We start from the raw sequence: 14,054 nt of genomic DNA, 5'->3' as shown, positions 1-14,054 counted from the left end.
TGCAGCTGTGAAATATATTAGCCCAAAGAGCAGAATATTAAAATTAGGACTGCCAAGGAAAACCTGCAGTGTGCGGATGGCATATCCAGTCTCAGCAGCCTTTGGTGGATCATTCTCTATCTGCCCGAGTTCATTAAATGTGGATGTTCCTCAGGTTTTTGCCCTCTTCCCTCTTCTCTCGCTCCACATAAACATTCCCTGGGAAATATTATAGCCAACCTAAGGCTTCATTACCACTCATGCACAATTAGATTCCAAATTGATTCATCTCTCTAGGCCAGACCACTCTCTTGATCTCCAAAAATCACATATTTAACCATGTCTGGGAAGTCTCCATCTTGATATTCTATAGACACATTATTCAAAATGTTTCTTCACTCAGTCATTTCATTCTGTAATTATTTATTATGTATCTACTATGTATTTGGCATTTTGTGGCATGCTAGGGGTAAAACTGTAAAAGAAAAATACAGCGCCTGGCACTATAGAGCTTACCTCCAACAAGAGAGCCTGTCATTTAACAAATCATATAAATAAATGCAAATTATAACTGTGACAAATGCTGCAGAGGTGCTACAAGAGCAAAGGAGGCTGTGCAAGTTTCCTGAGAAGGTGGTATCTAAGCTTCAAGGTGAAGGGGGAGCAGAAGATAATTACACAATAGTTAGGGGAAGGTTTGAGGGAGTATGCTATACATGCAAATACCATGTGCAAATATCCTGTGGCATGTTTGGGCTTCTAAGGAAGTTATGGGCTTGGATGGTAACACCCAGGTCAAGAGAACAGAGTGAGAAGAGAGATTGGGACAGAGCCTTAGGGAAACAATATTCAGTAACTGGGTGAGGAAGGCTGAAAAGGAACGGCAAGATGTAGAAGAGGGAACCAGGAGAGCATAATATCACAAAAGTCAAAGGGAGATGGTATTTCAAAGAGAAAGTAAGGGTCAACAGGATCAAAGGAGGTAAGAAGTCAAGAAAGATAAGAACTGAAAATGTTAAGGGGACATCACTGGTTTCTTTACAGGAGCTGACGTGGTAGAATGATGAGACTAGAAACTAGTTAAGAGCCCAGAGGAATAATCAATCCTCTTGGAAAAGTCAGGAGGAGAAAGATGGGGAAGTAACGAGAGGAGAACAGAAGGTCAAGGAATTTATTTTTTGTTCATAGGAGATACTTGAACATCTTTATTTTTTTTTTTTTAAAGATTGTATTTATTTATCTGAGACAGAGAGAATGAGAGAGAGAGAGCACATGAGAGGGGGGAGGGTCAGAGGGAGAAGCAGACTCCCTGCCGAGCAGGGAGCCCGATGCGGGACTCGATCCAGGGACTCCAGGATCATGACCTGGGCTGAAGGCAGTCGCTTAACCAACTGAGCCACCCAGGCGCCCCTTGAACATCTTTAAATACCAATGGAAATGATCCAGGAAACAGATGAGGTTAAATTTATGACAGAAAAAAGAAAATAAGTAGTATTAAATCTTGAAAAAAGTAGAAGAGAGTATAATCCAAAGGAGGAGGCAGAACTGGCCTCACATGGGAAGGGAGAGGGCATTCTCTATTATAAAAAAGGGAAGAAGGCAGGTGGATGCAGAGGTAATAGGATTTTATGTTGGGTAGTGGGAAGGTGAGGGATTCTTCTGCAACTTTTCCTCCTAAGGACAAATTGCCAACAGTTTGCATGAGACCTAGAAGCCAAACAGAAGGCTGTGTCCTAGAGCTTTAGGCATTCTTGAGGAGAGGAGAAGACAAAAGCTGAAGTTCAAAGCTACAAAAACAATTAGGTATTGAGGGGACATGATCTCAGAGAAAAGGGAAATGCAGAAAAGTGAGCCTGACATTCTGCTAGGCCTTTGCCTTAAAGCATTTACATAACTCTAAAATGTGTGGGAACAGGGTTTGTTCATTTCCTCCAAATGGTCCCTTTCACTTCATTTTCATTTATTTGTAGGCTACTTTTATGTATAGTATTATGCTTTTATCTAGGATATCAAAGAGGAAGCAGGGATATTTAGAATGCATAATGAAAAAAGTTTGGTGAACCAATGAAGGGCAGGGTAGTTAAAAGTAGGGAAGAGACTGGAATATTCTCAAGATTTTCTGGTTATAGCAACAGAGAGAACAGTGGTCCCAGAATAATGCAGGCAAAAGAACATGTCTTAGAGAAGCTCATGTGTTTCATTTAAACAGCTCAAAATTATCCCCAGAAATTCAAAAGACCACCAAATTCTGTTAATTCTACCTCCTACATAGCTCTTGTCCACAGTCTTTCATACCCTGGTCATATGTCTGGAACATAGCTGCCCAATAGATCCAATGCCTCTCATCTGCCTTCCCTGTAACTTCACACTGCTGCCCAAAGTGATCATGGTAGTGACTGTGGCAAGCAGAATGATTCTGTATGCACATGTGGTACACCCTTAGTGGAAACACAAATTGTAAGGACAGAAGTTTAATGTATTCAGGAAGACAGGAGGTCTGATCATTGAGAACTGGCAGAAGTTAACAGCTATGGCTAGTTGGACAACTGAAGTATGCAGCATATCGGTTACACATGGTAATTTACCTTTTTTCTCCATCTTTACTGAACTATAACACTGTGTAAGTTAAAGTGTACTATGTGATGGTTTGATAATGCATACATTGTGAAATGAGGGCAATTTACTTTGACATTAGTAATTCCTAACTATAAGAAATATAAGCACTAATTGGCAGCACTGCCTGAAATAACTTTTGAATTATGTAGGGGGTTTTGGTCTTTTATGCCTATTTAGCTTATTTTGAAATAATTATTGATTCACAAGAAGTTGCCAAGATAGTATAGAAAGGAATCATGTACCCTTCACCCAGTTTCTCCCACGGGTTACCTCTTATGCAACAATATCAAAACCAGGAAATTGACATTAATATAGAACATGTGTATAATTCTATGTCATTTTATCACATGTGTAGATTCATGGAACCATTCACTGTAATCAGGATGCAAAACTATCTCATCACCATAAGGATCTTCCTCAAGATGCCCCTTCATAGTCACACCCACCGCCTTCCCACCCACCATTTCTAACTTTTTTGGGTTTTTTACTTTGAATCTAGAGAAATGATTAAAGGATGCACATAATATCACCTGTTGTGTTCATGCTTTAACACACAGGTCCCTTTGAAGCTTTCATTTCCTTATCCTAAATCACCTGCACTTACCTTCTCTCCAACTACACATATCCTACCATTTCCTCAAGATTAAGGTAAAATAATACAAAATAACAACTTATGTTAACTTATCCCCTTCTTGATATTTCCCTGCTCTATATTCATAGTACATACTGTCTATCCTACTGATATTTTAGTCACCAATTCCCTTGTGAAAACTTGTATTGTTCTGTGATAGTTATTTAACTTCTAAAATATGTACATTTTTTTCTCTTTCAGAAGAGATTGTCTTGTACTGCTTATTGAATCCATCAGTGCCTAGCCAAGATGAAAACAATGAGTATTTTTTTAAATGTTTTTCTATATACTATATTGTTATAGCACTTTTCTTTAGAAGAGTTCAAAGTAGATAATAGATGTTACTTCCATACAGTTCAATCAGTATTACCCTAGAACCCAGGACAGCACCTGGTTTAGACATTAAATCAACATTCAGATGATGGAGTTATCCTATGCTTAAACTTAGGGAAATTAGAGGCATTAAATAAGATCAGTAACCAATACTGAATCACCAGCTGTTGTTAGGAAAGAGTCAGTGGAAGATTCAAAGAGAAAAATCGAGGTGGAATGGAGGTAGAAGCAAAGAGATAAAGATGAGGGCAAGGACATTCAGACCTTAGATAGAACTGAACTTCTGAATGTCAAAAGGACTGATAGTCCCAAGTCAACACATTCTGACACATGTATCTCAATAAAGTCACCAGGTTAAAGCAAAGCCTGATATAACCCAATGTTTTAGGAAGGGAATCATGACCAACGATTTAGAGAATGGAAGAGAGAGGAGGTAACAGTGTGATGTGGGGCTCCCCAGTGATGCTCTATTAGCCAAGCATCCCCAGCCCCTCACTGCAGGACCCAGGAGGGGTGCTAATAATTCCACCTGCTATTCTCGATCTTCCAGATCACTTCATTATGCTATAATTGAGATTTAAACATGAAGACAAATAATAATTACTTACATGGGAGTTCGAAGACCATATTAACTGGCGAACAGGTCCAGGAGTAGTAATATATCCTATTGGCTTATAATCTTTTTCTACCTCAAAGAAGAAGACAGTCTGATCTTTACTCTAAGAAAAAGAGAAATACCCAACAAATATGGGGTTTTTTTTTACATCTATTCCATAGAGTACAGAGTAGCACTTACTAGGTATAGTATACCCACTGTATATCTATATCCACAATAATCATATATCCCAGATTTTTCTGGGAAAATTCTTATTTCAAATATTTGCTTCATTTCCCCCATGAGAACAATTGACAAACCAAGTGTTCCAGGATATGTTTCCAAAAGAAATGATCACCATACCTGTACATTGGTTAACTCACAAAAAATTCCACAAAGCATATGCTCACTTATTAATGCATTAAAAAATGTACAAGGTTATTCTCTTCACTTATGGCAATCCTATATAAGAACATACCTATGTGATAAAATATTGGTTATACATAAAACATGATCATAACTCCCAGTTGAAAATTTCTATTCATTTAAAATAAGCATTAGAACTCAATTTGTAAGAAAATTTTGAAATGTCATGCACAGACTATACTGAAAGAATATGAACATAGAGAAACAAACTATGGGTTTTTCTTTAAAATGTACATCAGCAAATAAGTTATCATTGGGTAGGAAAATGAATAAGATAAGTTTAACCATGAAAGCTCAATAGGAAACAAAAGGAAATCTACCACTTACCCCTGTAGCTAGAATTTCTCCATCACGTTCATAAGCTAAAGCAGTGACACGAGCAGTATGGGGTTTGAAAACCTGTTTCAAATTAATATCTGCATCAGAAATTTTCTTCCGTCCTGCAAAAACTGTAAGCCCTTTGGGGTCGTAAAGTTCAAGAATTCGAACCACCCCATCTTCAAATCCTACAATAATCTGTGCTCCGGTGTAGCTTACCTTAGAAAAAAATTAAATGCAACAAATCTGAAATTAGTTAAGAAAGTTGTACTACATAACATAACTCTGTATTTTATTTAGCCAAGTAATTTTTTTTATTATGTTCAGTTAGCCACTGTATAGTACATCATTAGTTTTTGATGTACTGTTCAATGATTCATTAGTTAGCCAAGTAATTTAACATAGACTGCTCATTGGTAATTCCTTATACCACTTTCTGGTAACCTCCATCTATTCTAGGATAGTTCCTTATCACTGCTGATGATGAGACAGGTAAGCAATGGCAATTCAAACACTGAAGAAGCAAACACTGGTGTAGTGGAAAGCCATTGAAAGGTTTTTAGTTGGGAGTTTGTGTACATGTGTGCTCGCGTGCACACACGCATGTGCGCGTGCATGTGTGTGTGGAAAGAGAGGGTGATATGATCAGATTTGCTATTTCGGAAAAATCATCTTAGCGGCATTGTGCAAAACAGAACTGAGATGGCCTAGAGAGGGTGCAGGGAGACCTTTGGGGAGACTTTTAAAGACATGGCTGCCTTACTCCAGGAGAGTGATTGTGGTCAATTAGTCTGAGGTGGTATCATGGACAGGAGGGATACAGGCATAGGTTAGAGAGAGTGATAATGGCCCTGTTTGGTCATGACTGAATAAAGGGGAGAAGGGCAGAGGGAGGTGTCAAGGATGACTGAGACATTTATGGAGATAGGAAACTGTGAAAGGGAGCCAAGTGTCTGTGTGGTTTGTTGTTGCTAGTATCGTTATGGAGGGGGACTGGTTGGAGGCCAGCAGAGTATCATGAATCTAGTCTTAGACAGGTTGGGTTTGAGGGTCCCTGGAGATCTCAAAATGAGGATGACACATAGTCTGCAGCTCAGAGGAGAAGTCTGGGCTAGAGAAAGAAATCTAGCAGTGTCCAAATATACTAAATCTGCTGTCTTGGGAGGCATTCAGGAGAAAGGCAAGAGCCCTGATATTCTTTAGAGCAGAGTGATCATCGCTAAGGCAAGGTAGTTATGAGAGTCTTGGTAATAAAAAAACTGTACCCCATCCAACTCCAGTTGAAGGTTGTTCATTCAATAAATATTTGTTATGTGTCTAAATGTACTATAGAGGCTCAAAGAAAAATAAAGTGTAGTTGTCACCCATGAAGAACTGTTATGAAGCAGAAGCCACATGAAGAGGCTATTAGGTAGGCACTCCTATTGACATCGAGCTTAGCCCAGCCTTCAACCCAGGTGCCAGACTGATGATAAAGAAGCCTTTACATGATTCCAGGCCCCAGATATGAAGCAGAGACAATCCACTGCTGTTGTCACCTGTCTGATTTCCCAATTCAGAGAGCATATGAGCAAAATAAAATGATTGCTGTTTTATGCCACTATTTTGTAGTAGTTCATTACATAGCAATGGATAACTAGGACAACTCCCTATCTCTGCCTAATTTTTTTTCCATAGGTCTTATCATTACCTAACATATCACATATGTTACTTATTTTTCTTTATTGTCCATTCTGCCTCCTCCCACTAAAGTGTAAGATGCATGAGGGCAAGTATTTTTGTCTTTCTGTTCATCACTATATTCCCAGAAGCTAGAACAAGACCCAGTACATTGCAGGCATGCTGGAAATATAAATAGAAGGAATGAAATCACATTCAGATAGAGGATAGATACACAAAGTTGAGTAATTATTTTGTAACATGAAATGATTACTAACTTGCAAATGGCATAAAAAATAGATTTTTATTAAAACAGGACCAAAACCACAAAAGCAAGGTCATATGATTTCTATCACATTCTGAGTGAATAAATTAAGTTAAAATTTTTATTCTTCTCTAAAATCCAGAGTCATAAAATATATTTCTAAGAAATAGCACTGATAGACCATATTTACCAATAGATTCCAGTAGAAGTTCATTATCATTAACTCACCAGTTGGGGTACCCAAGCAAGGGCAGTACCTCCTTGTTTGAATTTCATCTGAGCCAAAGGAGTTTTGCTAGCAAAATCATAGATTCGAACAGAGCCTACAGAAAGACAGTTTTAAAAGAAACAAGTTATATATATGGCATCTTTTAAAATAACCTTAGTTCGCTTAACATGTTGAGCATTATAACAAGAAATTTCATACATAAACTAATAATCTAATAGGTTTTCTTTAGTCAAAAATTTACATGTATACCCTGAACCAGGTAATTTGTAGGCATGGATAATAAAGCAAACAACTGATGATTGACTGATGGATTAATTTCACCTTGCATAGCCCACAAAAGATTCACTGTGTGTCAAGGAAGAAAGAAGGTGAAAAAATGAAATAGGAAAAGCATGAATGTGGATAATACCAAAATGAATGGCATTTTTGTAACTGACCGTATCCTTAATCTTTCACAATAACCAAGGCTGCTGTACTTTAGTTCCTCTCCCCTCCACAAAAACTCACCTCGCTTATATCAAGAGACTTACCTTTTGTAAAAGTTCTCAAATGCTTTTCATCAAACACATAAAATTTTGTGTGGAAAACAAAACAAAAAAGACCAGATGTATTTTCATTTAGAGTTCCTACTCACAATCCAAGGCAGTAGTGGCCATGAGGTAAGTGAGGGGAGAGACTGCCAAGGCTTCGACAGCTCCAGAATGGAAGGAGAAGAGGCAGTCTGGATCTTGAGTCTGATAATAAAAAGAAATCCTGTTAGATCTTAAAGATAAGTTAACATCAAATTAAGGTCAAGTTTTTAAAAAATATAAATAGAACCCTATAACACATGTATGATTTTATCTGAATAGAAAATTTTAAAAGTATAATATGTTGGGGCGCCTGGGTGTATCAGTCAGTTAAGCATTTGACTCTTAGTTTCTGCTCAGATCATAATCTCAGGGTGGTGAGATCAAGCCCCATGTCAGGCTCCGTGCTCAGCGGGGAGTCTACTTGAGATTCTCTCTCTACCTCTCCCCACTACCGCTCCCCCCATCTTTAAAATAATATAGATCTTTAAAAAAAAACAAAAGCATAAAAGGCTAGAAAGAGTGCTGGACTTTGGAATTAGGAGAAACAGTACTGGCTTTGCACTTGAAGGCTTTCCTTTTCTTCACCAGTAAAATGAGGTGATGGCAATTGTCAGGGTAGCCATAAGGGTTGCAGGAGATAATATAAATGAAAATACCATAAGTTTATGACAACTGTAAAGCACTGGATAACATTAGGCACAGTCACTGCCACTTTTCTGGTAAATTTTGCTGAGATATCTCCTTTTTTTGTAAAATCAGAGAGAGAGAGAATAAATTCCCAGGACTAGGACATGTTGGACAAGTTTTTGATGGGAACAATGAACAAGTATGGAGAAAGATAAAGTATCTTTTAAAGAAGAATAACAGACTTTTGTTATAAAAATTATGGAAAAAAGAAAAATAGACAACTTACAATATTTGAAAAACTAAGGTCAAGCTTCCATATGGCTCCACTGGCATCCTAAAAAATTAAATACCTGATAATAGTTTATCATTTTTAACTTTTATCAAATGAAAAGAATTTTCTTCCTGTGATCTAGTTAAAGTAAAGGACAAACAGTAATACCAAAAGCTTACATGTGTTTTAAAGTATGATTGAAATTTAACAAAAGCAACTTCTATATATCTTAGAACACACAATAAATGAAACATTTTCATAATACATATAGTCAGTTTAATAAAGCTAATTGGTTTTTTGCATATAAAATACAGGTCAACTAAATACCAAAATTCAGGTAGTCTTCCTTGACCTATCAATAGTACTCTTAATAGTAAAATGGACTTACAGGGACAATAAATTATGTTACTATTTTAATTTTATGTCTAGGTAACTTTAAAGAGCCAAGAGAGAACACAATTTACCTGAGCCAACCAAAAGTTACTTCCAATCTCGTTCATTTTTATCATAGAGAAGAGTTTGACTTTCTTGCCAACTTGAAGTTCATTAATGGGCTCGATCTCTAACAATCCAGTCTCATCAACAGAATCAGCAGTGTCTACTGTCTCAAAATCCCAGATCTTATAAAATAAGAAAATACTTTAATCAATCAGCAGTTACTGAATTTATATTTTCTATAAGAAAAGGCCCTGATTGATGGCAGAGGAGTAGGAGACCTTAGTTTCGTCTGGTTGCAGGAATTCAGCTAGATAGCTATCAAATCATTCTGAACATCTGTGAACTCAACAGATCTAAGAAAAGAATAGCTACAACTCTACAAATAGAAGAGTGACCACTTTCTGCAAGGTAGGAGGTGTGGAGAAGCAAATCCGAGGTGATGTATGGGAGGATAGACCATAGGGTGGGAGGAGGGATCCTCCATAAGCTGGCTAGCAGAAAGTGATATAGCAGCAGAGCACAAAATCAGAACTTTTATTTTTTTTATTTTTTTTTTAAGATTTATTTATTTATTTATTTATTCATGAGAGACAGAGAGAGAGAGGCAGAGGGAGAAGCAGGCTCCCAAGGAGCAGAGAGCCCGACGCGGGACTCGATCCCAGGACCCTGGGATCATGACCTGAGCCGAAGGCAGATGCTTAACCATCTGAGCCACCCAGGCGCCCCAAATCAGAACTTTTAGAAGTCTGATCCGGTGAGGGACTCCCTGCCTGAAAGGTGATCAGGTGGTGAAGCAGGCAGAGTCTTAGATGGGACAGTGTGGTCTCAGAATCCCCGGGGTCACAGGAAGACCTGCGGTGCTGGAGTACAGCAGAGTTCCCAGGCATTGGAAGGGGGAAGCCACCTGCTATCAGCAAGCCCAGGAGAGGGCTCTCAGCTCGGGGTTGCCATAAACCACGAACTGCGGCACAGCTGGGCCACTGCTTTCTCAGTAGAGGCCCAACAAGCGTCAGAACCGGGGAGACCCCCCTTCCTCCCCTCAGAGGAGCAGCACGGGAGCATGCCAGAGGAGTCTGCAGGGTTTGGAGACTCAAACCGGGGTCGCGTGCCTGAGATAGAAATGCTCGGTCACAGGCTGGGTGACCATGGAGTGTGGATGGGGACCAGGGAGACAGGAGTGATGGACTGCTTTTCTCTGGGCTCACTGAGGAGTGGGGCCTGAGCTCTCAGCTCTGAAGCTGGAGACTGGGAAGCCACCATGTTCATTCTCATCCTCTAAAGCTGCGTGGAAAGCCTTCAGGGAACAAAAGCCACACAGAGCAATCCAGAGGAGCTACTTACTTAACCTGGCCCCCTGCCAAGGGTGGTGCAATTCAGGCTGGGGCAAAGACACCCAAGAATCAGCAAAACAGGCCCCTCCCCCAGAAGATCAGCAAGAACATCCAGTTAAGACCAAGTTTACTAATCATAGGGAAATGCAAAATTCCGGTGCTAGGGGAAAATAGTATATAGAATTCATGTTTTTTTTCCCCATGATTCTTTAGTCTTTCAATTTTAATTTTTTTCCTCTTTCCCCTTTCAACCAATTTCTTATTTTATCAACTCTTTTAAAAATCCTTTTTAACTTTCATTTTTACAGTAACATTCTATCCTTTCATTGCATTTAATTTTATTTGTGTGTGTGTGTGTATAAGTTTTTCTTTCTTTACAATTTTGGGATGCAGTTTCTTCTAACAAACAGACCAAAACACACCCAGAATCTAGTGCATGGCTCTGTTCTCTTCACCTGCCTGATCATATTCTTTTTTTTTCTTCTTTTATTAATCTTTTTCTTTTTGTTAGTCTTTTTTAATTTTCATCTTTACAGTTACATTCCAACCTTTCAATGTATTTAATTTTATTATTTTTGTATTATATGTTTTTCTTCCTTTAAATTTTGAGATATAGTTTCTTCTAACAGACCAATATGTACCCAAAATCTAGTGTATGGCTCTGTTCTATTCACCAGCCTGATCATATCCCCCCCTCCCCCCATCTCAGGTCTCTTCTGATTTGTTTAGTGTATATTTCTCTGGGGCCATTGTTGCCTTTTAAGTATTTTGTTCTTTCATTCATCTATTCTTCTCTGGACAAAATGACAAGATGGAAAAACTCACTTCAAAAAAGAGAACAAGAGGCAGTACTGACTGCCAGGGACCTAATCAATATGGACATTAGTAAGATGTCGGAACTAGAGTTCAGAATGATTATAAAGATACTAGCTGGGCTTGAAAAAAGCATAGGAGACACTAGAGAATCCCTTTCTGGAGAAATAAAAGAACTAAAATCTAACCAAGTCAAAATCAAAAAAAGCTATTAATGAGATGCAATCAAAAATGGAGGCTCCAACTGCTAGGAAAAAATGAGGCAGAAGAGAGAATTAGTGATATAGAAGACAAAATGATGGAGAATAAAGAAGCTAAGAAAAAGATAAACAGCTACTGGATCATGAGGGGAGAATTCAAGAGATAAGGGATACCATAAAGCAAAACAATATTAAAATAATTGGGTTCCCAGAAGAAGAGGAAAGAGAGAGAGAGGCAGAAGGTATATTGGAGCAAATTATAATGGAGAACTTCCCTAATCTGGGGAAGGAAGCAGGCATTCAAGTCCAGGAGGCACAAAGAACCCCACTCAAAAAAAAAAAAAAAAAAAAAGTCAATAAAAATAGGTCAACACCTCAACATACAATAGTAAAACTTGCAAATCTTAGAGACAAAGAGAAAATCCTAAAAGGAGCTTGGGACAAGAAGTCCATAACCTACAAGGGTAGAGATATTAGACTGGCAGCAGACCTATCCACAGAGACCTGGCAGGCCAGAAAGGACTGGCATGATATATTCAGGGTGCTAAATGAGAAAAATATGCAACCAAGAATATTTTATCCAGCTAGGATGTCATTCAAAATAGGAGGAGAGATTAAAAAGCTTCCAGGACAAACAGAAACTAAAAGAATTTGTGATCACTAAACCAGTCATGCAAGAAATATTAAAAGGGATCCTTTAAGTGAAGAGAGCCCAAAAGTCACATAGATCAGAAAGGAACAGAGACAGCATACAGAAACAGTGACTTTACAGGTAATACAATGGCACTAAATTCCTATCTTTCAATAGTTACTCTGAATGTAAATGCACTAATTGTCCCAATGAAAAGACATAGGGTATCAGATTGGATAAAAAAGCAAGCCTCATTGATAAGCTGTCTTGAAGAGACTCACTTTCGACCCAAAGACACCTCCAGATTTAAAGTGAAGGGGCAGAAAACTATTTATCATGCTATTGGGTATCAAAAGAAAGCTGGGGTGACAATCCATATATCAGACAAATTAGATTTTAAACCAAAGACTGTAAAAAGAGATGAGGAAGGACACTATATCATAATTAAAGAGTCTATCCAACAAGAATATCCAACAATTGTAAATATTTATGCCCTTAACATGGGTGCAGCCAATTATATAAGCCAATTACTAACAAAAATTAAAGAAACACATCAATAATAATACAATAATAGTAAGGGACTTTACACCCCACTCACTGCAATGGACAGATCATCTAAGCAGAAGATCAACAAGGAAACAAGGGCTTTGAATGACACACTGGACCAGATGGACTTCACAGGTATATTCAGAGCATTCCATCCTAAAGCAACATAATACACATTCTTCTCAAGTAGTCATGGAACATTCTCCAGAACAGATCACATACTGGGTCACAAATCAGGTCTCAACTAGTACCAAAAGACTGGGATCATTCCTTGCCTATTTGTGGACCACAATGCTTTGAAACTGGAACTCAATCACAAGAGGAAATTTGGAAAGAACTCAAATACATGGAGGCTAAAGAGCATCCTACTAAAAAATGAATGGGTCAACCAGGAAATGAAAGAAGAATTTAGGGACACCTGGGTGGCTCAGTCAGTTGGGCGTCTGCCTTCAGCTTAGGTCATGGTCCCAGGGTCCTGGGATCGAGCCCCACATCAGACTCCCTGCTCAGTGAGGAGTCTGCTTCTCACCCTGCTCTTGCTCTCGTGTGCTCTCTCTCTCTCTCTCTCACTGTCAAAATAAATAAAAATCTAAAAAAAAAAAAAAAAGAAGAATTTAAAAAATTCATGGAAACAAATGAAAATGAAAATACAAGTGTTCAAAATCTTTGGGATGCAGCAAAGGCAGTCCTAAGAGGAAAGTATATAGCAATATAAACCTTTCTCAAGAAATAAGAAAGGTCTCAAATATATAACCTAACTTTACATCTAAAGGAGCTGGAGAAAGAACAGCAAATAAAATCTAAACCCAGCAGGAGAAGAGAATTAATAAAGATTAGAGGAGAAATCAATGAAATATAAACCAAAAGAACAATAGAACAGATCAATGATACTAAGAGCTCGTTCTTTGAATTAATAAAACATATAAACCCCTGGCCAGACTTATCAGAAATAAAAGAGAAAGGACCAAAATAAATAAAATCATGAATGAAAAAGGAGAGATCACAACCAACACCGAAGAAATACAAACAATCATAAGAACATATTATGAGCAACCATATGCCAACAAATTAGGCAATCTGGAAGAAATGGATGCATTCCTAGAGCCATATAAACTACCAAAACTGAAACAGGAAGAAATAGAAAACCTGAACAGACCCACAACCAGGAAGGAAATTGAAGTAGTAATCAAAAATCTCCCAACAAATAAGAGTCCAGGGCCAGATGGCTTCCCAGGGGCATTCCACAAAATATTTAAAGAATTAATACCTAGGGTGCCTGGGTGGCTCAGTCATTAAGCATCTGCCTTCGGCTCAGGTCATGATCTCAGGGTCCTGGGATCGAGTCCCACATTGGGTTCCCTGCTTGGCAGGAAGCCTGCTTCTCCCTCTCCCACTCCCCCTGCTTGTGTTCCTGCTCTCGCTATCTCTGTCTCTGTCAAATAAATAAAATCTTTAAAAAAAAAAAAAGAATTAATACCTATTCTTCTGAAGCAGTTTCAAAAAAACAGAAATGGAAGGAAAACTTCCAAACTCTTTCTATGAGGCCAGCATTACCTTGATCCCCAAACCAAAGA

At 38.3% G+C, this 14,054-nt stretch overlaps 1 protein-coding gene across 1 annotated transcript in view; it reads right to left on the bottom strand.

Moving 5' to 3' along the window:
• The window catches only part of CFAP44 (cilia and flagella associated protein 44), a 140,996-nt gene that overhangs the window by 94,509 nt on the left and 32,433 nt on the right, over positions 1-14,054 (bottom strand). Inside the window, exons 10-15 of the mRNA XM_081796961.1 lie at positions 8,986-9,141; positions 8,537-8,584; positions 7,686-7,785; positions 7,051-7,145; positions 4,908-5,117; positions 4,168-4,278 (exon numbers count right to left, since the gene is read on the bottom strand). Of these exons, the coding sequence (XP_081653087.1) occupies positions 4,168-4,278; positions 4,908-5,117; positions 7,051-7,145; positions 7,686-7,785; positions 8,537-8,584; positions 8,986-9,141 (720 nt within the window). The remainder of the gene's footprint in view (positions 1-4,167; positions 4,279-4,907; positions 5,118-7,050; positions 7,146-7,685; positions 7,786-8,536; positions 8,585-8,985; positions 9,142-14,054) is intronic.

The sequence above is a fragment of the Leptonychotes weddellii genome, chromosome 1, assembly GCF_054177405.1.
Source record: "Leptonychotes weddellii isolate Sample4059 chromosome 1, ASM5417740v2, whole genome shotgun sequence".
In the NCBI taxonomy this organism is placed as follows: Eukaryota; Metazoa; Chordata; class Mammalia; order Carnivora; family Phocidae; genus Leptonychotes; species Leptonychotes weddellii.
Note: the sequence above shows the minus strand (reverse complement) of the source record. Positions and strands in the feature narration are given on the sequence as shown.